The sequence below is a fragment of the Macrosteles quadrilineatus genome, unplaced genomic scaffold (genome assembly GCF_028750875.1).
Source record: "Macrosteles quadrilineatus isolate MER2022 unplaced genomic scaffold, UCM_ALF_1.0 Scaffold_3__2_contigs__length_128488019, whole genome shotgun sequence".
In the NCBI taxonomy this organism is placed as follows: Eukaryota; Metazoa; Arthropoda; class Insecta; order Hemiptera; family Cicadellidae; genus Macrosteles; species Macrosteles quadrilineatus.
Window position 1 is genome coordinate 19,543,410 of NW_026542596.1, and position 26,599 is coordinate 19,570,008.

General features: G+C 34.0%; 1 protein-coding gene across 1 annotated transcript; it reads right to left on the reverse strand.

The window, feature by feature from the left end:
• Positions 1-26,248, reverse strand: LOC128990403 (solute carrier organic anion transporter family member 74D-like). Its single transcript, XM_054412751.1, has 14 exons — positions 26,114-26,248; positions 25,161-25,327; positions 24,205-24,402; positions 23,609-23,794; positions 22,780-22,875; positions 22,141-22,254; positions 17,985-18,170; positions 16,848-17,037; positions 14,793-14,940; positions 12,361-12,521; positions 9,740-9,843; positions 7,354-7,440; positions 6,097-6,400; positions 1-1,960 (listed from the first exon to the last, which is right to left on the reverse strand). Exons 1-14 carry the CDS (start codon positions 26,194-26,196, stop codon positions 1,834-1,836), a joined length of 2,151 nt encoding a protein of 716 aa, XP_054268726.1. The 5' UTR covers positions 26,197-26,248; the 3' UTR covers positions 1-1,833.
• Between the last annotated feature and the right edge of the window lie 351 nt (positions 26,249-26,599).

Sequence of the window (26,599 nt, forward strand, 5' to 3'; positions counted from 1 at the left end):
TAACGATATAAAACTCTTTATTTGCAGGTACATACAATTGTAGTGAATTGTAATAATATATTATATAAAACCTAACTAAATTATTCTAATAAGTACACATAATAGACATTTAATAGTTTAAAAATAAACAGTGATGTAGTTGTAAAGTTACGACTTTGGGAAAGAAAAATACCTTTCACTCCTAAATGTCTTTACTTATGCCCTAAAAGAAACCCTGAATAAAAAAAAGAAGACAGTATTACCACTACACCACTGGCACAAATATATGTACAAAAAGACAAGATTATTTTAGAATACATTACTTAATTTTAGGATACACCTTTAAACATTTAATGTTAAAAGTATTAAAATGACACTGGTAAAATTTACTCAATCACAGTACAGTAAAAGCTTTCAATGTATCACTTCAATAGAGTGCTTAATTAAAATTGTTTAAAATAAAATTAGTATTAATGTAACAAGTTTTGGTAACTAATTAGGATATGTGTAGTACAATTTGTATGAGCATGTATTTATATTATTTTATCTTAAAGGAACATCCATGATTATTTATTTTACCTATATGGTCTTTTTCAACACTTTTTAGGAGTTATTCAGGTAAAAATTCAACAGGAAAGATGAGCAATTTAAAGATCACGCACAACTGTGAAAAAAAGTTTCAGTCCTTTAAGTTCTAGAATGATAATAGTGATTCTTATTTACAAAGATAGCTAGATTTGTTTTGGTTGATTTAACTGCTTGCCAAAATATAAGATATATCCAAAGGAAACATATATGGAACACATTAATAAATACATTTTTATAGTTCCTAGATAGTTCCATGAGGCATGATACAAAAATATGCAGAACAAATGACAACAATTTGTATCCCATCAAAATAGTTTGTAAGTTTCCTTTTGAAAACAAATCAGTGGTATCAATAAGTACTTTTCCTTTTTTGGAATAATATATTCCAAAAAGCAACTGCTATCTTGGGGAGGTTATCTATTGTATTTACAATGTAAAGCATATTTTGATTACTTCTCTCCATTTACCAGACCATTTACAGTCTCAATAGGTTTTATTTATTTGATTTTTTTAAACATTGGCACATTTAAAAAGTTTAATGTATATTAAACATAACGATAAATAGGATTTTCAGAAGAGGAGTTTTTTAATTATCTTCTGTAAAACTGGCAGAACATAGAACCTTTTACTTATTCAAGTGTTCTTGGAAGTTAATGTTTACCTAACTCTAACACTAATGCTAAAATTTGAAATTATTAGAAAAAATAAATACAACAATCTTATTTTAAATATAAATTCTAAACACATTACTTTTACGGTTTTGAAAATTAAATCTCAACACACACAGATATTTGGAAAGTTAAAAATTCAAAAATCATCAAAACTCCAAATATTTTGTACAAAAGTCTTAGCTTGATACAAAAAGGTATATTGCAGTTGAAAATTTTTTGTATCTAACAATGATAAGTATTAATCTTTACTTAGTTTTTTCAAATAATTCACTATAAATTACAAAAAAAAAAATTAAATTGAAATAGTTTTAGGCGTTTGAAATGTTTCCTTTTTTTACAAACTTATTAAATCAAGCAAATGTGTTTAACTGTGTGTGAGAAATTAAAATAGCTAAAATCAGGAAAGTTAAAGTCTTAGTTCTAAAAGAGAAACCTGAGGCCAGATGCTTTTAAAGCTGTAACATCTGGTAGTACTCTTACTCTACATACCGGTATATAAGGCTTTCCTCCGCAACTTTGTCCACTTTGTGATGTCACAAATCACAAGAGGTCATACTTATCACACAGTGTGATGTTAAACATCTTGTGATGTCATCTACAAGAGGGTGGTTAACATCCCCTCCCTTCGTACAGTCACCCCCGGCGAAGGTACAGTCAGCGTGTTGCCACTTGTTGTCGTCTGCATCGGTGCTGGGGTCTGTAGAAGTTTGTTCAACTCCTCACTGAAAATGTTATACAAATTTAATGAACACTTAGTAGATAGGTCCCCAAGTCTAACAAATAATATTTGTTCCAAAGCTAAAGCCGGGTTTACACGCTGCCAATAGGTGAGACAATTGTCGGAAGAACACTGACTGGCATGAAATTATTGGCTTCCTGTAAACACTTCAGGCCAACTGCCTTGCCAAAGCCAACTGTCCTCACAATTGCCCTGCAATTCAGTTATCTCTGCGAGTAGACTGGCCTACAACAATCACACAATTACGTGATATGACGATTGGCGAAGACAACTGTCTCATCAATTGGCATCATTTAAACCCGGCTTAAGTAGATAATATAGATATACTAGCTGGCCCGACAGACGTCACCCTGTCCTAATGTGGTTTTATGTCAAATGCTCGTTCATTTTCAAGATGAGCTCGTTCGCATGGCTCAATCACATCCTGGTTGAAGTTCATTCGCTACACTCACTCACCTTTAGGTTGGAGCTCGTTCGCTGCGCTCACTTGCCTTCAGGTTAGCTCGTTCGCTACGCTAACTCGCCTCCAGGTTGAAGTTCGTTCGCTACGCTCATTCACCTCCAGGTTGAAGTTCGTTCGCTACGCTCACTCACCTTAAGGTTGGAGCTCGTTCGCTGTGCTCACTTGCCTTCAGTTACATTTGACTACAAATATTCGTAAAAAACAAATGGAATAGAAACCTATTTGATAGCTCTAATTTGTTATGCATAGATTTGTTTTTAAAAATTAGGTTATCATTACAACAGCTGTTTCCTTAATTGAATTTAATCAAGAAATGACAAACATGGCATGGTAAACAAAATAAAACATTCTTCCATAAGATTAACATGTAAACTGCAAAGGGCCATAGGACGCTTCCCTTAAGGGTTTTTGAAACAGAAACAGGCTATTATGTTATTCTAGTACCTAAGGAATATCCCTGTAAATTTTCATGCCAATTGGTTCAGTAATTTTCTAGTTATAAACGCTGTAACTAACACAACTTTCTTTTATATATTAAGACTAGCTGTGTACCCGTTCTACGCACGGGGATCTTATAATATTCAGTTGAAACCTTCTTATATAAAGAACAGCAGTTGGTTTGCATATTTTAAGATATGCTGGCCAAACTATTATACATAGCTTCATTTTATGTTGTTTTTTGTTGTTCCGGATCGGTATGACAATCAATAAAAGGTTAAATTACCTCTGTGTCTGCCGGTCGATCCTATAACGGTAGGCTTACTTTTATTTTTACTATCTGATCTCGTTTGCATGGCTCAATCACGTCCTGGTTGAAGTTCGTTCGCTACGCTCACTCACCTGTATGTTGGAGCTCGTTCGCTGCGCTCACTTTCCTTCAGGTTAGCTCGTTCGCTACGCTCACTTGCCTTCAGGTTAGCTCGTTCGCTACGCTCACTCGCCTCCAGGTTGCAAATTAGCTGTTGTCATAAATGTAAAAGAAATAATAGTGCTAGTGCTGCACCCTGTTGGTAATCCTTGTAACTTTAATGCTATTGAACATCACAGAACAGAACCAACTTGTTTAATTGAAACAGCTGTTAAGATTCAATAATTTCATTTCTCATAAGGTTAACATGGGCTTCCAGAAATTCCACGTCAAAAATCGACAAAAACTTGATTTTCAAGGGTTTACTGTTAAATATCTAACTGTCTCATATTCGATGAAATACGTCTAAAACCATCTCATATATGTATAGTATTTGGAAAATAAGTTTCAGGCGGGACAGTGCTATAGTTATTGAGGAGTAGTTGTAATAAAGTGCGTATTTTAGCGTTACCAAGAGAATGACAGATAGACAGACAGACAGACAGACAGACAGACAGACAGAAATTGAGATAAGGTTTGATTCGGTTTCTCTGACATATGAAATGTAAAAATAACCAAAAAGTTCATTATTCTAAGCAATGTACAGACAAAACTCTAATTTTATTTATATAGATACTCACCTAAACAATCAAAAATTCTTACAATACTAAGAATAACAATAAATGTCTTAGCCAAATCAAACTGCAAATTTATCTACTGTATTATTACAGGGAAATTTAAAAACTCAAGTTATACAATATAATAAAATGGTTATTTAATAGTTAATCATAGAAATAATTATTTGAAAACAATGAATTGTGCTGCCCTAGTATAAGAAGGCAGTTTGTTAAATACCCCCGCCGCAGCAAACCTGCAGACTAAGCGAATTTCAACTTGTCTGATTAAATTTTTACTAAAATATTTCCATAAATAAGACATATTTATTCCTTATTTAAATAACATTAGATTAAACGAGTGCTTAGGTTTGCTGCTACAGGGAAAGTAAAAAGTTTTTTTTGACCATACGTCAATAGAATAGGATGAAATAAATAAATTTGCCAAATTTTATCAATATATCCATAAACAAGTAAACTACAACAATTTTCATTTTCTCCATAAGAATAACATGGGAATTTTAAATTACACTATTTTTTAATTTTTTCCGTGACCGTTAGGCATACAACAGCGCTTCAATATACTAATATACTTCAATATACTAATATACTTCAATATACTAATATCTTACTAATATTATAAATCTGAAAGTTTGTGAGTTTGTGTGTATGTTTGTGTGTATGTTTGTGTGTATGTTTGTGTGTGTGTTTGTTGCTCAATCACGCATAAACTACTGGACGGATTGGGCTGAAATTTGGCATGATGATAGCTCACATTCCCGATTAACATTAAAACATATTCTTATCTCAAAAACCCTTTCGGGCTCCACCCCAGTGGCTCTGTAGTTCCCCATGTTAATCTTATGATTTTTCATATTAAAAAGGAATTAATGAATCTTAACAGCTGTTTCAATTAAACAAGTTGGTTCTGTTCTATGATGTGCAATAGCATAAAAGTTACAAGGATTACCAACAGGGTGCAGCACTATTAATTTTTTTTTTTTATTTATGACAACAGCTAATTTCCAACCAAAATGTGAGTGAGCGTAGCGAACGAACTTCAACCTGGAGGCGAGTTAGCGTAGCGAACGAGCTAACCTGAAGGCAAGTGAGCGCAGCGAACGAGCTCCAACCTAAAGGTGAGTGAGCGTAGCGAACGAACTTCAACCAGGACGTGAATGAGCCATGCGAATACTTATGAAGTTAAACGGGGCGAAGCCCGCGGGTACAGCTAGTACTTCAATATATACGATCCGCCATGTGTGGCCCCGACTTGCAAATTTCCATCAGCCTGATAGGATTTACACTAAAATGCCTCCTCAAAAATATCACATTTATTCCCTATTTAAATAGAATTAGTTTAACGAGTACTTAGGTTTGCTGCAACAGGGAGGGTAAAAAGGTGATTTTTTTGTAAAATGTAATAGTTTAGTAAGAAAAGAATTCATTTTCCAAATTAGATCAAAATATGTTCATAAACAAGCAAACTACAACAGTTGACTTATTCGCCATAAGAATAACATGGGAATTTTAAATTTACAATTTTTTTAAAATTTTCTCCGTAACCATTAGGCGCACAATAATGCTTCAATATACTAAATTATTTCTTTTTTTAAGCTCTACAAAACGGTTTAGAAAGATATTGCAATTTTTTTTTAAACTTTTTTTTTAACTTTTTTTTTAATTTTTTTGCCATAAAACCCCCATAAACCCCCGTTCCTATGGTCCGATTATGCTGGAACGGGAACTCGTTCGAATAAACGTAGGTTTACACGTTTGTACCAAATTTCATCAAAACCGCTTCGGATCATCACTTGTTTGCCGAGCATGCTTGCTGGTTGTTAGACATATTTTGACTTCCGGCACTCGCATTTGCTCGTCTCCTTTGACACGTCCCAAAAACCGACAAAAACTGGAGCACAGGCGAGCACGAATCATGGCGAGGCGAGCTATCCCGAGCGTACACAAGCAGCCCGGGTACAATTTTGTGCTCGCCTTAGCTGGCCTATATTCGGCAATAGTGTACTGCTAGCATGACCATCCCTCACGGCCGTGTAGACATCGCAATAAGGCTTCCTGGCTTCCTAACTTCAGCCTGAGAAGCTGATCTAGTAACCTATAACAGTTAACTGTTACAGCTTACTATAATCTGAAATATGTGCCTGTATAAAATGCAATGTATTATATATATTTACCTGTAAGACGCAGCCTTCTGCATCTGACCCTCATAAGTAGACAGTCTATGTTCACTGTCCAAGTTGATGGACGGAGTCCTCACGACCACCGGGGCAGGTCCGTTAGTTTCCAGAAGCTTCTGGTTTTCTCCGTGGAACGAGTGGCGTCTCTCTTTCCCGTTATTGTTCATCCTCGCTCGGAACTCCCTCATTTCTGTCAAAGCTGCGACTTTTTTCGGAGATCTTTCGTCATCACCATAAAGTAGAACATGGCGAACCATGAATGTAGTAATTACAAATATTGCCGTAGCTAACAGCAGAAAAACTGAAACATTGAATCAAACAAGTAAAAAATGTTGGTAAATTAAATTAGCAAAATATTGTTCAAAATTGTTTACCAAAAAGCTAGGGATGAACGGGAAATTTTAAATCTCGTTCTACGAGGCGAGATTTGATTCGATCAAGAATTTTTCGAGACGAGATTATAAAAAAACGTTTAAACGCCTGCAGAAAGTTTATGCAATACTGCAATACAGGAGCGCGTTGTTGTTGCGTTTCCTTTGTGAAGGCGTTCTTATCTATTCCTTACATGTAAATATTGCTTTAATTATTTAGTATTTTTTTGTTTTAACATCGCAAATGATGAGAAGTTTTGCTAAGTTTAAGCAGTGTGAGACATGTTTTACTTTTATAAAGATAGCCAAAACAAGTCACTCCAAAATCATTCTAAAAATATAACACAAGACTAAAAAATTGTTACTTAACTAGGTAGTATGACTGATGTTTTAGACTGATAAATTTTGTATTTTTCAAACTTTAACAATATCCTAACTGACATCACCAATCACTATTTTTCCTATGCGTAAGAGGTATTTTTAATAAGGTAGGCATTTAATACTGATGTTTTTTATAGATTTTTTAAAAATAAAAGATTTTAAATGTTCCACTATTATTATAATTTTTTTTTTAACCAGTCATCTGTCATAAATTAGTAGGTATTTAACAATGTTACAAAATCAGGTTAAAATGCCTAACATGCATTTCCCGTTATGTATGAGAAGGGAAATCCCGCCTCACTATTGTCTCAAAATTTTATGAGGAATAAATAAATCCTGTCTCTTCTCAAACTAAAAATCCAATCTCTTCTTAAAAAAGCTAATAAGACCGTATATGTATCATAGATAGTTAGTATATTTACAAAATATTTAGAATCACTAAAAATTAAATTGTGAACATTTAAGAATCCAACGAGTTCAAGGAATCCTCTTATTGACTTACAAATAGTGGTAAGGTTGATGTAGGTCACGAAGGGTTGAGCTTCATGCAGCCTGCACTCATCTGTGCCTGAGACTATGCAGGATATACCTAGAACAGAAATATTGCTTATTATCATCTGAAGATTTATTCTTTTATTTTGCAGAAATACTCTACTTATAATAGTTGTTTTTAGAATGCACACTACTCTTATACTTTTTAGTTAGAATTTTAGTTCCTGTTGTAGAGTTATATTTTCTTTCTGCAGTTAATATGCTATGAAATAATGTATAATATGCTATGATGTATAGTAACAAGAAAATTTGATTATTGAAATTTTCGTTTGACATATCAACCACCAGGGTACTTAGATTGTGATCATGTGTTTTTCAATATAAACGATTAACATTTACTTAAATCAGAAATAGAAGTTTCAGGGTCTCCAGTTTATCCTTGAGAAAAGTCAGTATAGCTTCTTTATGATTAAATACCCCCACCATAGCAAACAGACTCAGCGAATTTCCATTTACCCGATTGGATTTTCAGTTAAATCTATTTAAATATCATTAGGTTTAACAAGTACCTAGGTATGCTGCTACAGGGAGAGTAATAAAGTGTGTTTTTTAGCAAAATAAATAGCTAAGTATAAAATAAATAAATTTGCCAAGTTTGAACAAAATATATACAACAACATAAACAAGCAAACTACAACAGATAACTTATTCTCTTTAAGAATAACATGGGAATTTAAATTTACAATTTATTGAATATTTTTTGTAACCAGTAACCGACAAATTAATGTTTTTTTAATAGTAAATAAATCTGACAATTTTTAGGGAATATTTTAGTAGAAATCCAGCCAGGTAAATGGAAATTCGCTTAGTCTGCAGGTTTGCTGCGGCGGGGGTATTTTTCAATTATTTAACATTAGGATGGCTTAAAATTGCACACCTTTTTACTGTCTTTATATAAAACACCCAAAGTTTTTATATTATCAGCTGTGATGAAAATCAACATACTTGTTTACAAACTAATCAGCTGATTTTTATGTTTTCTGACGATGTTATTGTTTATTCAATATAGTCAGTTCCTCTAACTTTTTACACTCACTTTCAAAGTGTACACTCAGTGTAAAAAGGTTAGTGGAACTGACTACATTGAATAAACAATAGGTAACATTTTCAGGCAACAATAAAATCAGCTGATTAGTTTGTAAACAAGTACTTGACTTTCAACACAGCTGATATGAGTTTTTTGTGTGGTTTGTTGGAATTTTAAAAACAGTAAAAAGATGTGCAATTTTAAGCCATCCTAATGATAAATAATTGATAAAAAAGACACTTTTGGGGTCGTGTAATATTTTATTATTGTTTGAAATAATCTAAAATCGCTTAAAAATAACTTGTAAAGTGGATGGAGACTGTTCCATTGTTGTGGCAGACTTTAACTACAACTAACCTCCAGCGATCACATATTACTAAAGCTGCCATATCTCAGTTAATACTAAAAAAATTAAGTGTTAATCGATTTGTAATTAAATTGCCGGAAAAAAATACATTCTTGTAAATCTTTTGTAAAATGAACGGTTTTTGAGTTATTTAAGAAACAAAATTTTAAATGACCACCATTTTGTTTAATGAATTTTAAAAATTGTCATAATTTTTTTGTTGCTTTGCCTAGTTGTCATAAATATTTGTGCAAAGTTTCAATTTCATATCTTTTGCCACTTTTTAGAAAACAATTAATTAGTGAAAAACTCAAATGGCGGCTGTGTGATTTACTAAGGACTTCCGGACAATTTGAATATGAAATTTGGATATGTTTCTTACCCAGGAACAATACCCTAAAATATCCGACACCAATTCTAAAACACCCTGTATATACATAAATAAACATTTGAAAGAATAGTGTTTTTGGCCTCTAGGGACTTAAAAATTAAAAAGTATATATATTAATCCCGGACCCAGGTCTTACTGTGCCACCTAAAACTGGAAAATTTTCTAAAACTTGATTAATCCATCCTGTGTTAAGGCCACTTAAATAAATAATCGTGTTAAATATATAATCGATAAATTAATAACTTTGATAAATAATGAGTAATCGTGTGTCACTAATTCCATATTCATCTTTCATTCATATTTATTGGGTTAAAATATACTGTAGTTAGTCCCTTTCTTAAAATAGCATTAAAGGTAGGCCTAGTAATAGTGATATACAATAACAGAACCAGCATCAAAAAGCTGTAGAGCTAATATTGAAAACAAATGAAAAAATGCTCTTCAAGGTTCAATGGGCTGGTTATTGAAATTGTCAGTATAAAATTTGTGACATTGATATTCAAGCTCCCTTTATTACGAGTAGTTTGTAGGGAAAAATAAATTAAATAGCTATAAATATTGACCATACTTACGAGCGACGATGAGGAAGAGTTGTCTTCCAGGAATGGTAGCCAGCAGCGAGACAAGAGACATCTGAAGGGCAATCATCAGGGGTTTGTCACAACTCAGCACCACCCTGACACAGAGACACACAAGCATGACATGAGTGAGATATTTCAAACTTAAATACCCCCGCCGCAGCAAACCTGCCGACTAAGCTAATTTCCATTTGTCTTAATTGATTTTCAAATAAATATATATTTTAATAACATTAGGTTTAACGAGTACCTAGGTTTGCTGCTACAAGGAAACTAATAAAGTGTGTTTTTTTGTAAAATATTGATAGCTTAGTAAAAAATAAATAAATTTGATAAAAATACAAAATATATCCATAAGCAAGCAAACTACAACATTTGACAATATTCTCCATAAGAATAACATGGGAATTTTAAATTTACAATTTTTTTAATTTTCTCTTTTACTATTATAACTGAACAAAAATACTTTTATATACTAAATTAATCGTTATTTTACGCTCTTTAAAAAGGTTTAAAGAGAAATTGGGAAATTTTGTGTTTTGAGGGTCAAAAGTGAGAAAAACCAATTTTTACCCCATAAAACCCCCCGTAAAGCCCCGTTCCCATGGTCCGATCATGCTGGTTCGCGAACTCATTCAAGTTTATCCCGCTTTACACCTTTAAACCAAATTTCATCAAAATCTGACAAAAAATACTCAAGTTATCGCGTTCACGGACGTATATATATATGTCTACGTATATATATATATACATATATAAAAATTTGAACGAATGGTGTTTTTGGCCTCTGGGGACATCAAAATGAAAAAGTAAATCGGTCCCGGGTCTCTTACCATGCCACCTGCGGTAATAGCTACTTCCCTATAGGGAAATTCACTAAAAGACATGGACACAATTAATTGATGTCCTTCACCATAATGACCTCATATAGTGTAGCAAAATAAGACATCACAATATTGTAACAAAGGAAGACATAACTGGTTTGACATAGTGGGGCATTGTAATTATTATTGTGACAAATTGACACATTGAAAAACTTGACTTGGATAATGGATAGTTACACATATCACAAGCAGGGCCGTATTTCCCTAACGGCGGACACGGCGGTTGCCGGGGGCCTCGGCCTAGAAGGGGGCCTCACTTGGGGCCTCAAATATTATTTTCTTGATGAATTTATTTCACTAATCATCTTTTTCGCAGCGATAGCGGGAGCTGTTGATGAAATTTGAGAGACCGCAAAAGATCCTCGCTATTTCCCCGTTAGCGTAGGAGTTGTCTCTATTCGCCCGTCATCGCGGAAGAAGTCCAAGATTGTATCCCGACCGCGGGAGACGATGATGGCGTTTACACGGCCACGGGAAATGAACTATCACGCAAGACGACGATCCTGTTTTCGAAACCGCGGGAGACGATGATTGTGTCTACAAGGCTGCGGGAGATGTTCATGATTTTGCCGCTATCGCACAAGACGACGATCACGTTTTCGTGACCGCGGGAGACGATGATGATGTCTTCACGACCACGAGAGATGTTCATGATTTTGCCACTATTGCGCAAGACGACGATCACGCTTTCGTGACCTTGGGAGACGATGATGATGTCTACACAGCCGCGCAAGATGTTCACCATTTCTCTGAGACCACATGAGTCGTTCATGAATCCGCCGCGATCAGAGGAGACAGAGATAACGTCTCAGCGCTCACGCAAGATTTTCACCATTTCCCCGCGGCCACATGTCGAGACGTTCATGATTCCGACGTGATCGGAAGGGACTGAGATGACATGTCAGCGTTAATGCAAGAAATCAATGGACCCTTTTATTAGCTAGTCTCCTAGGACTCTTTCAATCAGATTGTTGGAAACAAAAGGTCAATTGATCGACTTGAAGCAATACCATGTGTATTTCTAAACCCTTAAGCTCCAACCTTTGAAGAGTCAGAATATAGAGTGGGGACTCTCTGGTGAGAGCCGCCGGGGGCCTCATAGATTCTAAATACAGCCCTGATCACAAGCCTACATACAACTTATAAAGTGACATTTCATACCCCTTACAAATTATACACTACAAGTGTAATAAAGTATGACAAGTTACACATAATGAGTGTGGCACTTTAATGCATCCTAAAAAGTAGGATTTTGTTTTATAAACAACCTAAAGTTAAGTTGTATTTCATTTTTGATGTTGGCCTCCGGATTATGTTTAATATATGAATAATTGGTGTAGAAACTTAATTGTAATCCAAATTGTTGCTTATATGCTGAAACTAGTTTTGACTTTCAAGAAGTAATCTTCAGGCGTCAATGGATGTCATGATCACTTCATCAGAAGGTCGTTAATTCACATATAGTACTTAGACACAGGACTCGCCAACATTGAAATGATAAAACGAAACATGGTGCATTTAAAACAAGTAAATTGTGAAAAAAGGCAACACTACTAACAAGGTACTATGGGAAATGATGCATCACAACCGAATGGATAGAGTCAACCCTCCCTTGACAAGATAGTAGCAGGCATTTACACTAATTCGTAAATTTTATTGGATCACAAAGTGGATAAAGGAGTATTACAAAACAAAATTCATGAACGAAATAGAGAATAATTCAAATAATACCTAAAAGAGAGCATAAGTAGTCCAACTACAACCGAGGCCACAAGCACAGCTGCAACCACTGTTAGAATCTCAAATGTTATCCCGTAAATCTGACAGATGCCGTTGTCGTAAATACCATTCACGACTGACTCTGTAGGAACACAGGAACAGTTCTTGTAGACCTGTAACAGCATTTCTTTCAGTATACCCTCTTCAGGGACGTTTTTTGAGATTCAAAGACATTTGAGATTTGTACGCAAATGAGTACAGATATTAAAATCAAATTTCTGGTTTTGTTTTAAAAGGTAATGTAGTAAACTAAATATTATTTGAAAGGTGAAAGCATAAAATATCATAAACAAAAATTATTAAGTGTATATGTACATTATAAATGGGTTTCACAACACATCAAAGTTCACAAATTCACTGATTCACACATAACCTCACGCAGTGTCCCTTTCAACTGAATATTTTGTTGCCTTAGAAACATGTGGGAAGGAAAGGAACCAGTGCTACCAACTTTTGAGAAGTTAATGTAACCAATAATAACCACTGTACAAATGTGGGTGTTTGAGAATAATACAAAAAAAATTGAAAAAAGTTAATGTACCCATATGAGCCTTACTCCCTGAAGAGGATACAGTAGAGTCCCGCAAAGTCGTCGTAATGTGGACTGGAAGGGTGCCGAGTTTGTGAAATGCCGGTCTATGGGGAACTAGGGTTTAAAAGAAGAACAATACAATTTTTAAGCTAAAATTAACTACCTCTTTTATGTATATTTTTTCAAGTTAGTATTAAGTCATCAGATATAGTACAACAAATCATTTGTACGAGCTGAGAATGATTTGACTTGAGCTGGCTTGAGTCCATGTTTAACTCGGACTCAAAAAATCACTAATTTTCTGAGCCAGGTGATGGCCGAGTTATCCAGACTGCCGGGTTATCGAGTGCCGAGTTTGCGGGACTCTACTGTATTATGGTGTGAACAAATTTGTGATAATGTGGTTTATTAAAGAGGAATTTTGAACAAAATGTAATGAGAAAACTGTTAGCCTATTTATGAAACCAATTCAGAGTAACAGAGATATGTAACCAAGAATCAGTTGTGAAATAAGGGGAGTCATTACTAAAAATGACCAATTTTGTAAAAAAAATTAGATTTTTTATTGTTTTATGGGAGTAGGGTTTGAGAAAGCACAACATATGGTAAAATATATATTTTTATCACTGTAAAAAAATATTTAAAGTGGAGCGTGTGCACCTGTTTCTATAGTTACTAAGTAACCTAGTCTGCTGTTTTCCGTAACTTTAAAATGTTCTTATTTTTTACATATAAGTTCTTATAACTTATAACTTTTTAACTATTAAGGCTAATATGAATGAAATTTTTACCACACATTATTTATACTATAAAGCAGCTTTTTGTGCATGGATATTGTAAAAGATAAAATACAAGTTCATGAAGAAAATTAAAAAAAAATAATCAGCTACAATCCATAAAAAAAATATATTTATAATGCCATAACTCCATAAAATAATTGAGAACAGAATATGAGTATGCATAAAAAGTCAGTACTTTTACTTTTCTTTCTCTTGGATAATCAAAAAATAAAATTTGTTCAGTAGTAAAAAAGTGTAATAGGAGGGTCAAATATTGTAAAGAGGAAGTGTTTGGCAATGTTGTGTGAGTAGGCTGGTAGTGTTGTTAAACAATAACTTGTTGTGCTGACCTACTGAAGGCTGTTGCTTTAAGTAGGCCAGTGCACTTGATCAAGGGGTCAGTTTTGGTGGGTAGTGTTTGTGAGGTGCACCGGAGGACAGGGTCCTGCTGGGGAGCTGGAGCCCAAGGCCCTTGGCCTTGGGTCCAGGTAAGACAATGTAAACGGTTTTCAAAATTGGGGTTTAGAGTCTTTTCCAAATTGGGGGTTAAGCTACTAACTAATTTATACAGTTCCAGTCTACTCTACCTTTTTGATTGTTAGTTATCTCTGTGTTCTTTGTGTTGTTTTGAGTAATTAATAAAGTTGGGTTTTGTAAACGAGTGCTGAGTTTCATTCCTGAGCTACGTCACCCAAAGTAACAGTAGGTATTCCAAGAGGAATACGACCGTTACAAAAGTTATAAGAGATTTTAAAAACACATATATAAAATATATATATATATATATATTTGACATAAGCACAGGTCTAATAAAACTGTTTTATTGATTTTATCTTGACTTTATGGCACATTTTAATTATAAAACCTACGGAACTTTCAACTTTACTAACTGTACATACATATTCTAGTCATTCTTCTATTGTATCTGAATGTTTATGAAATATCCAGATGAAATCAACAACCTTTTGTCTTGATCTATATAATTTGCCACCTTAAAGTGCATACCTAAGTGTAAACAGGTTTTTTAAGTGTTATTCCTAGTTTTTACCAGATTCTTGAAATAAAACACTCACCTTGTCCTCTCCTATATATGAGGCTGTGGTACACCCGGCGTGGCATGGAGAAAAGTACACAAGTTTAGCATGTTTGGCGTACACTGGGGTGAAGGCGAGGTCTTCCCTGCACTGGCAGTCCTTGTTACAGTACATTGTCAGGTCCAGTCTGCATCAATATAACATGAGAGTAATACACATTTGATAGTAAAGGCAAATGTATTCTACAGATGTTTTTTTAAGAACCTTTTGGTACTGAAAGAAAAGAGTAAAAATTAAGTTATTTTTAATAGAAGACTCAATGGAAGGTCATCACACAAAATAAAATTATTCACTGATTAGTATATTTTGTACCAAGGGTCGGAAATGAGGTTTTGCCAGCTTGAGATAGTTTTTAACCTTCGTTTAAAATTAAAACCTTCGAGAACTGCAAAGCAATTTCTGTCCGTGGTACAAACGCTATTTTTCAACACACTATACCCTATTACCACTATTCACCAGAATAATAATAAACACAACTCAGCTTTAAGATTTTATGTGAAGAAATATTTTGAGGAATAATGTATAGTTGCTAGGCAGCGGCGACAATAAAACAAGTCTAATATTGCAATGCTATGGATACTGATTGTGTATTTAAAATATGCATTAATGTTTTAAGAAAATAAGCAAACAGCTGATTTTCTGCCCTATGGATGTAAAAACCTGCTTGGCCCCCAAATGACGATGTCAGCTAGCATGGGCAGCAATTCATTACTTTCAGCCTGTAATAAATGTTTGTAAAACGGCTAAAAACATTGTAGTGTGGTAAAAAAACATTATGCATGGCAGGGCATAGTTGTTATAGTTACTATCATTTGGATTCTAATAAAGATAATTCTCCAATAAAAATAAGGTTCTCCTTGTGGGGTGAGACCTATCCTTTCTGTTTTTCCTTCCTTGATAGATAGCCTTACAATGGGGCTCAGAACCAAGAAATACGGCATTAGTACATAGCTGAAATAACTGGAAGCCAAGGTTTGGTAGGATGGATCTGGGCTTCCAAAACAAAAATCCCTAGCTCTAACCACTAAATTATCCTCTAAGGAAGGTAAAATGTTGTAATTAATTAATCATCTTGTTAATTTAAAAAATCCTTGCATCCTTGTGTAATGTTAAAGTCATTATATTGTAAACTGGTTCAGTCAGTGTAATCATATCAAGGGTTGTAAGTTCACCATCAATAAATTGTCAATTTCAGAGAAAATATTGTATCTCTTGACAGTTGTTGTAAAATATTCCTGGCACAAAGCACAGATCTTCAAAGTTTCAGAGACTATTTTGCATGATTGGCTAGCAATTCCTTTCTGTGTAAACTTGTTTGAAACAATACCACTAGTATAGGACAAGTACAGTACATATTCCCAACAGCTAAAGCAGTAACAATCTGTAACCGATTCAGAGTTTCTAATGCAAAAAAAAACTTATCATCTTTTTGTTGCCATTAGTTTAGTTTATTATTTCAGCACTCTGTGAACTAGTACTCGGAACTCAGAATGTGCACTGGAAATTAAAAATTACTTTTCACCAAACTATGATATTTTTGGCTGTGTTACAAACGTTAATTGGTGGCTGAAAGTTACGTTTTGCTGGCCATGCCAGCTGTCATCGTAATTTGGGGACCGAGCAGGTTTTTACAGCCCGGGGCCACAAAGTCAGCTGTCCGCTTACTTACCTAAAACATGAAGGCATTTTAAATACACAATCAAAATCCATAGCATTGCAAAAGAATTGTGTTACAGTATTGTCACCGTTGCCTAGCAACTATTTATTTTTATTTTTGCTGATTCCTCAAATTTTGTCTTCACATAACCTTATAGTTGTAGTTGTGTTGACTATCAGTCTGCATTATTATAGTGGTGAATAGTGGTAATAGGGTATAGTGTGCTGAAAAATAGTGTTTGTACCACGGACTCGACTTCGTCTCGAACCTAAAAACTATCTCGAGCCGGAAAAAACCTCATTTTCGGCCCTAGGTACGAAATATACTATTCTACCTAACTAATTTAAAAACAAAGCCTAACTTTTTTTGGATCATACCTGTTCTTGCTTTCCGTGGTTATTTTGACGTCAGAGCAGGTGATAAAGATGTTGGCTACAAACACAGCCGCAGTGAGGAAGAAGGCCGCTGTAGCCCAGACTGATACCTTGGTGGGCGTTGGCTCTGAGCGGAACATGAGGATACCAGACGCAAGGATTGTAGCTCCCGTCACCACAGGCCGGACAAATGCTGAAACACAATGCTGGAGTTGTAATAATGTTCGACATGTGGAATACAAATATTTAACACTTTTGAACACCATTTTGTGAGATTCCAAAAAGTAAAAATAGAGATATGATTCTATCATAAATTGTAGTGGTTACAAATTAGAAAATGAAATAGTATTATTGGGAGAAGATGTAGGTATTTCCATAAAGTGGGGAGGGTAAATATGAACTATTTTTATAAGAAACGTTTAAATATAACAGAACATTGTTAACTCTATCTCTTATTTCAGTTGAAATTAATTTGCATCTATCTTTATTGGATCTAAGAGTAGATCCTACATACATTATAATATGTTGCAAGTAAGAAATGGCATGTTTGATGAATAATTTTATTTTTACTATTAGTCATGGCAAATAGTCTTCTTTGGCCCTTATTTAACGCTCAATCATTAAATCATGCATCAGCAAGGTTTCTACTGAGTCTTCCTTAAAAAGCAATAAACCTGATGCTGTTTGTAGATAACAGTCCAACCTTCCCCATAACACTCATACTTCTAAATCCTACCTAATAATCAGGAACACTGCATTATATATTTACTATTGCTCATTACTCTGGACAGTAAACCAATTTTTTTAGTGCCTGGAAATTTAACTTTCTGTGAACCCAAACATTTATTGGTCTGACCCAATTTAATTTTATTTTGCACCCGATTGTGCATATTTAATAGGTATGTTTGCTATATGAATTGTGATTTTTAGTTAGAATTTATGGTTAAATTTAAATAGAAGAGTGTGTAGAAGCAGTTTTGAGGACACATTTCAGTGTTATCATAGCCTAGAAGAGCATAAACAAATGTCTTGTACACAGAAAAAATGTTTATCTCAGCCCGGCAATCATAATGAAAACACCATGGAGGTTATCTGGTAGTAAGTAATAAGTGTACTGTAATCAAACATAAGGGAACTTACTGACTATCTGTCTGGTGAGCCACGAATCGTCGAATCCGTTAGCCTGAGCTGCATAGTAGACAGACTCCTCGTAGCGAGTGAGAAGATAGCTGAAGTTCCAAATGGCTGTCATAGCAAGTGTCAAGCCAAGCGTGATCATGAGGAATATACGATTGGTCAGCACTCGCAGAAAAGACCCGTAAAAGCCTGCAGCAAAATAAAATATTTAATGATACAAACTATGTTTTAAAAGAATGACTAAGGCACAGAAATGATCATTATGAGCTGTTAATGAAAAGATGACTCATTTTTGGAATTTTATGATATACAGTTTTTACCTATATAATTCTGCAAGTTGACATTAATTAAGCACTTCTAATTGATAATAATGGATTGAGTTTTTAGTCGAGGCGCTGATGGGGTTTGAACATGCATAAAAGTGTAACGAAATTTGACTTTTGATTGTTGCTATGGGTACCTAGTAGATGAAGAAAATCGATGTTGTCGCATTTCTAGGTGGTTAATAACATGGGGGGGAGGGGGTAAAGTTGGGGGACCGCGCGGGGGGCCGCCGCGTACAAAATAGCTTATATCTCAAGAACCAAAAGTCATATGAATACGTTAGACATGTCAAACTGTGCAGAAAAATGCATTCTACAAAGAGATTATGTAGTAGTTTCACGGAAATTGACAAGAAGTTACTAAAAATATATTTTTTAAATTTACGATAAGTATAATCAGGAGTATAATGGTTTTTGTTGTTGTTTAGAACCAATAATTTTTAATTGACAACTTTTGAGAGTAGTACACAATAGATAAATAGTATTTCTGTATAATGATACTATTGCGGTACATAACTTAACAGCTATACAATTCTCAGATCCAATAAACATAACACAAACAAAGGCGCAAAACGCGTCGCGGTCATTGTTCCTGCTGCCGTAACTATTAATGGCGAGTACATTTCAAGCTGAGACTTATATTATACTTTTAGAAAGGTGGAGATTCTGAGGATTCATTTTCATATATATAAAATAGTATTGAGCGACTATTATGTAGCGAGAAATATAGTTTGTAAAAGAAGAGAGTTCAAAATATATTTTGGTGGTTGAACGTTCCCATCACCTGACCAGGCTGCACAATTGGTGCAACAGCTGTTTCGGCGATCGCGTAAAGGTAGTGTAAACGATACGAGTAGAAAATGTTAAATACAAGCCTTGGCGAGTGCCTTAAAAACTTCTACGAGTGTCGTTAACACTATTTACGCGAGTTGTGTGCATTAATTAACCTGCGACAGTATATTAATTACCAAAAACCACTACTCAAAACTTAAAAAGAGAGGTTATTTTTTCTTTACCCCTCATTGTCTCTGATAGTAATGCAACGAATCATCGCACCAATCGTTAACAATTAAATTTGCCTGAACAGCTGATTAGTTGAAGTTCGAAGCATTATAATTTTACTTCTTCTCTCTCAATCCTTGGCCCTATCTGGGTACCAGTGGTGGTCATATTTTGGCCCTTTTGTAGTGGTACCATATATTTTACCAGAGAACAGTTACATGCCCATATAAGTAGATATCTATTATATACAGTATGTTTCAGTGATAAATGTAGAATATAATAATATAAAAATATATATATTTTCAGCAATGCTTTTAGGCGTAGTAGCAAGAGGTTTGCAAATTTTTGGATTATGCAAATTAGAAATGTCTAAATCAACCGCAAAAATCTTAAAAATAATGTTTTTATCCATATTATCTAAATGTAAAGGTTGTTTAAAATATGATTCCTTACGTAGAAATATCAATGTTTTTTTTTTAATACGCATAAAAATAAAATTATAAAAAACTACATAACTATTTTAGTTACCAAATTTTATTTAATTGTTGTATAAGAAATAAATTTATTGCATCAACAGTAAATAAATATTATACTGCTGTAACAATTCAGTATTTTCACAAAAATTGTCTATAGAATAATTTAATTTTTACCATATGTTTTTATTTTTATCAATATGTCAATCCATCTCCCTTTACCAAACTTTGTATAATATATGGCCAAACAGACCAATAGGTAATTGATTCAATACAATATAATATAGAACATTTTCAAATAACCTTATTTCATGTAAATATATAATAGCCTATAACTTTTTGTAACAAAATTGCTTCAAATTCAATAATTTTACATAAATAACTTGTCGAAATTCAAATTTAGCTCTATAGCAAATGAAAATTGTTATAATATATGTGTGAACAGTGGCCTACAATTTTCCGTGATAAAGTCAGCATTGACATGTGTGAATGCAACAATGCATCAAACCTTCCTCACTTCCAAGAGTGCTGAGATAGTACGAAGATATAAATTGTAAACTGCATATTTTAATAAAAAAAAAATCTAAAAAAGTGCATATATTTGGAATAAATTAGTGAAATTTGATTAAAGAAGATCCGTCCTTGTTACAAACATTAATAACTACACAACATCAAGAAATTTAACTGTGAAGAAGAGATCAATTTTGGTGAGATCACTCCAGCAGACCTTTTCTTTCCTTGGATGGAGGCCATTAGAACATTTTTAAGCCTAACTTTTGAACTTTTGTATGTACCAGAATTTAAAAGTCAAGAAACTAATAGAAGCTTATTCAGAACATTAATTAATTCAACCTATCAGAAAATAATTCGAACATAATTTATATTTCAATACAAAATTTAATTACGCTATATATAATCACAAGATTAAATTCAAACGCCACTCGATCACCCCACCTGAGATAAAGATCCATGCAATATAACCCCTCAACCTAAATTAGAACTATTGTAATAGGCCTAGCCTAAAGTTTTAATTAGTAAATTCATTTGCCACCCTTTGTAAACTTTTATTGTGAACCCTTAGTTTCTTTTCTTTTACTATCAATTTTGTATTGTAATAAAATAAATTTAAGTTTAGATACTGTACATGGAGTTTCCATTGTATTCCTAGCTTACACTGGTTACACTGCATAATTTAAGAGTAAAAGCTCTTTCTAAAAATATATAGTTAAATGTAGTTGAAATCTAAATTTCCTGACTAACGTCAGAATGTGAAATGTTAACATTTTTTACGAAAACATAATTTTTATGACCTTTTCAAAACTACACAAAATTGTTATAACCAACCTCAGATTCGGAGATATATAAATTGTAGGGAATTTATTGCAGTTTCAGATGTTGATGGAAACGTTCAACTACCAAAATATGTTTTGAACTCTCTTCTTTTACAAACTATATTTCTCGCTACATAATAGTCGCTCAATACTATTTTATATATATGAAAATGAATCCTCAGAATCTCCACCTTTCTAAAAGTATAATATAAGTCTCAGCTTGAAATGTACTCGCCATTAATAGTTACGGCAGCAGGAACAATGACCGCGACGCGTTTTGCGCCTTTGTTTGTGTTATGTTTATTGGATCTGAGAATTGTATAGCTGTTAAGTTATGTACCGCAATAGTATCATTATACAGAAATACTATTTATCTATTGTGTACTACTCTCAAAAGTTGTCAATTAAAAATTATTGGTTCTAAACAACAACAAAAACCATTATACTCCTGATTATACTTATCGTAAATTTAAAAAATATATTTTTAGTAACTTTTTGTCAATTTCCGTGAAACTACTACATAATCTCTTTGTAGAATGCATTTTTCTGCACAGTTTGACATGTCTAACGTATTCATATGACTTTTAGTTCTTGAGATATAAGCTATTTTGTGCGCGGCGGCCCCCCGGGCGGCCCCCCAACTTTACCCCCTCCCCCCCATGTTATTAACCACCTAGAAATGCGACAACATCGATTTTCTTCATCTACTAGGTACCCATAGCAACAATCAAAAGTCAAATTTCGTTACACTTTTATGTATGCTCAAACCCCCTCAGCGCCTGGACTATTTGTTGTAGCTTATACTGCAGTTCTGGTACGTATAAAGCTGGATCTTCCTAGGTGTGGAAGCAGAACAGGGAGAGCGAAAAACCTATTTACATGGTGGTCCGTTCCACTTCTTGGAAAACACTACCATTACATTTCCTAAGACAAGAGGAGAGTGGACTCCACTTTCAGCGCCTAGAAAAACCCAGCTTAAGGTAAATAATTAATTATTACAAGAATTTACAAACATTAATTGCAGACTCACCTTTTGTTTTTGTGAAGTATATACTGCTGGATGCTAATCCACCTTGGTTGTCTAGTAAACTACGAGGAAACATTCCAATTAAAATTGAGACCACAAGCATCAACGCTCCAAGAACTAAAAAAATTGAAAACATAAACAGAAACCTGCAAAACCATTGAATATACTGTTCAAATTTCATTATTAGATATTAAAGTATTTTTCATGAGCATAAAATACTCGTTGAGTACCGCTACTTGTAGCAGGAAAATAAAGGAGTCACTATAAGACTTGACGTAATTTATTTTGGAGTGTACAAAACACATAAGAATCTATTTGCAAACAAAGCTTTATTGGTCAATCACAATCGATGGGAAATTTGGAGAAAGTTCATTAGCATCAGAAAGGTGATATGATTTCTCTTTGAAGAATATTACAGTCCTGGATCGATTATGGGGAGATTTATTAGAGAGCTACACTTTTTTACTTGATAAGATCAAACTAAAAACATAAGTTGGGATTTGAACCAAGGTCAGCATTTATCATAGCAATTTGCTATTTGTAATTGGCAGAATTCAAATACAGGATTCCAGGACAAAATTCCCAGCTCTAATCCCTTGACCAGTCTTGTAGGCTCTGCTGTATAATTCTAACAAAACTCACCAATCCACAATATTCCTGTAATTGTGGTGGAACTGCATAGCCAAGCTAGCATCATGCCAGCCAGAGGTCCTAGCTGCTGGAACCCCAGCACAATACCTGTTGGCACCACTGACTATGAAACACTAAAAGCATTACAATGTTGTGAAAAAAGTGTCATCTCCAATTTGAGTATGTTTTTTTTTTAATAGAGGGCCAGGCTTTAAGTAACCATGGGATTGCATCGCAGCTAGAACAGCTTATTGTGCACATTTGAGTATGTTGAGTAGGTAGTTAAATAGATAACTAATACGACAATATCAGAATTGTTAATTTTGACATTCATGCTTGTGGATGAGGTACTGCCAACCTTGAGGATTGAGGTAGGTTGAATTTTTGAAACCACTTTACCGTTTAACTTGGGCAAATAATATGTTTAATAAAAAAACTTATTTAAAATCAGAAACTATTTAAAAGTCTTAGTAGCTTGATCTTTTTCCAAGCCCTGTGAGTTCTGTAACATATCATAAACAGAACACATGAATGAAAATGTCTTAAAGAATCTTTCTTATCCATGATAGACTATAATGGCAAATAGATCCAGGATAAATCTTTCTCATCTATAAAATATTGACTTTCAAACTTTTATGGATATTTTTCAACCACTCAATAGCCCGGTCAGTAATTTAAAACGACTAATTCAATACAATTCAATTCAAAACATTTTTATTCATTAATGTTCCATAACAAAAATGTGAATGGTGAGGAAAAAGCATAAAAATTAATGCTACAATGAGAAAAGTTATGGGGTAAGATTACAAAAGTACACATGAGTAAAATTATAATACTTAACCAATAATGCCTGGGCTGTTGATTGAGTCGATGTTGTCATCGATGTAAGTGAGAGCGAATGAATACATTCCGACAGAAGTAAGGCCAAGGGTGAAATGTAAAGCATAAACAGCTCCCAACGTCAACCAGTTCACAGTCTTCTCATTTTGAATCACCTTCTCGCTGTACTTCACACATAATGTTGGATCTGGAAATAAAGTCAGTATGTGTGTGTTTGTGAAAGAAACATATATATTTATATATATATATATCCTGTATGGCTGTTATGGCTGTAGAGTATATATCCTTAACAGCTGTATTTCATGGAAGCATAATTTTCACAGAATTGCTACAAGGAGGGTGGGAGGAGAACGTTCTTCCAGTCGCGGCAGGCTGACAAGTTCGACATGTAGCCCGGCTTCGCGATTGCTCACACTATAAAGAATTATGGTGTGCCGCTATGCGTCACAAGGAAAATCAGTACACAAAAATGTCATCCTAGACTCCAAGATATTTGAAAATTCCTTGAAAATATTTGAAACATTTATAAAAATTGTGATGGAAAATATCTATCATCACTGACTAAGTCAAACCAAAAAGTCTGTAATAGTTACAAACCTTGTGTGAGGCTGTACGTAGTCTTAACCTGGTAGTTATCATATTCTGTGAGAAGGAAGCTGCCAAACACAAGACAGGAGACCGTCAGAAGGCCGCCCAGGACTGCCAACCACACAGGCCGATGTCTGCTGCCTCCTGCATATGTCAGGGGTACCACCACGACAGCTTGCACTATCTGACTGCCTATCAGCAGCCATTCTAGACAATACACACTATCATCGAACACATTCTACTCTTTGAATTAAATGTGATTTTAATTAGTTTCTCCACTAAGAACATAATTTTACAAGATGAAGTAATTAATTTTTGGGTGGTGGGGAATATTACAGTTTTCTATATGTGTATTCAAGATATATATTTTATTTCAGGAGGGTTACGTGCTTCATTTCTTTGGCTCTCTTCCATATCCTTGTATTGACTTTCCAGTAAATAAATACATCAACATAAATTAGGAAAATAAAATATATAGTGACAAATAAAATATAGACAATTAAAATAAAGATAAACCATATTATTCTATGCACCCAATGACTTGAATAGGTGGTAGGGCATTTGCGCACGTGGACGCTGATTTAATTTAATTAAATTAAGTTCCAGAGTATAATACAATAAATTCCTCACAGTTTGCAGAAACTTTAAATTTGATCACACCCTACTTTATTGCTTGAACCTACAATTTAATTGTGTAAAACCATTACTATACAGTGAGTTAAAAAAAATCCCAGAAGGGCTTAATATTTTTTTAACCAACATAAATACTTAAATAAATAGTTTTTATGATAAATATTTAGATACAAAACTGTATATATATTGGTTGAAAAAATATTAAGCTGTTCCGGGACTTTTCAATACACTGTATATACCGTAATTACATTTCTGGAATCAGGAAAAAACATCTGCATTCAAATACAGTGCTTAGCAATGTAATAAGCATTCAAGGATAACAATTAATTTACCTATTAGACCCAGAGAGGCGTTGATGGAGTTGGTTTTGTAGTGGACACTGAAGAAGCCTTGGATGGCTCCCAGTACGATTGCGAAGGTGATCAGAACTGCAACAAATACTGAGGGTTTGGCAAACCTGCGCAAACCTCGGAACAGCTGATAGCCGTTACAGGCACAGCTGAAAAAAAACCACTTATATTGACTAATTTCTTCTATCTACCTATGTTAAAAGGTGTATTGATTTTTTTAAGGCTTTAACTGAAATTACCTAAAAAAAACATGGTACAGTAAAGGACAAAGCGCTAACTCTATTGTGGCTTATCTCTATGTTAACCATTTCCTCTCTCAGGGCTTTGCCTCACTTTTAAAAACATTTCATGACTATAAATAACCAGATGATCTTAGTCAGAAACAAGCCATCATCTCATTCCCTCAACACTCATCTTCTCCTTAAAATTTGCACCTTTGTGTGTTGGATTCCTATCTACAGGGAATCATCTATTGACATAGAGGCCACAATTGTGAATTCAACGTTAAGTTCCCATTCACCCCCTTTCTACCCCTACCCTTAACTTAAAATTTTTAAATTGTAAGGTATATGCAAACATATCAAATGAAAGGTACTACACTTTACAAAAGATTTGTCTTTCAAAGCTAAACTTATAGTATAGTAAAAAAGGAAAAAGTTTTAGTATTACAGTACCATTAACTATGAAATGTAAAGTAAATTATAACAATAATAAAAATCATAAATTTATAAAACGTAAATATATCACTCCTTTTATGTACCCTTTCCTAATTAACTGTATGTAAACATATAAAAAACAGACTGATTTTTTTAAATTACTAGTAAAATTTAATTTTTTTTAGGTAAATCAAAAGTAATCTGTGAAATCAAATCAGTCTGGGTGAACTAATCAAATGAGCGACCAAGCTTGGTGAGACAACAATCTTGGTACATTACCCGCAGTCAATATCTTCCTCAGTCGTCATCCTGTCAACAGTGTCGTCGGAAGAGTGTAAAAGGCGTGGTCGTATCACTCCCATCCACTACTCCGCCAACAGCTGATCTCTGGAATAAATTAACATTAACGTTAAGATGATGTAGGAAATGAAAATGTCTGCACTAGGCTGGCTCCTGTTATCTGAAGGGAGTGCTTATCTAGAGTACGTTTATCTAGGTGATTCACAGTACATGGATGCCTGATAGTACTTTCATTTTCATCAATAAAGCTACAGGTTCCCTGTTGTTTATGATAACGGTGTCAGGTGTGAAATTAAATCAGCATTTTTGTTGGTTACTATAGCTGCTGTGCATGTGCCTTGCCCTTAGAAGAAAAGTCAAATTATAATGCACTACAAAAAAACTTAAAATTTGAAAGTCAGCAACTAGACAAGTAGATAAAAAAAATTAACATTAAAATTCTAATACAACTGAAACCCAAAATAA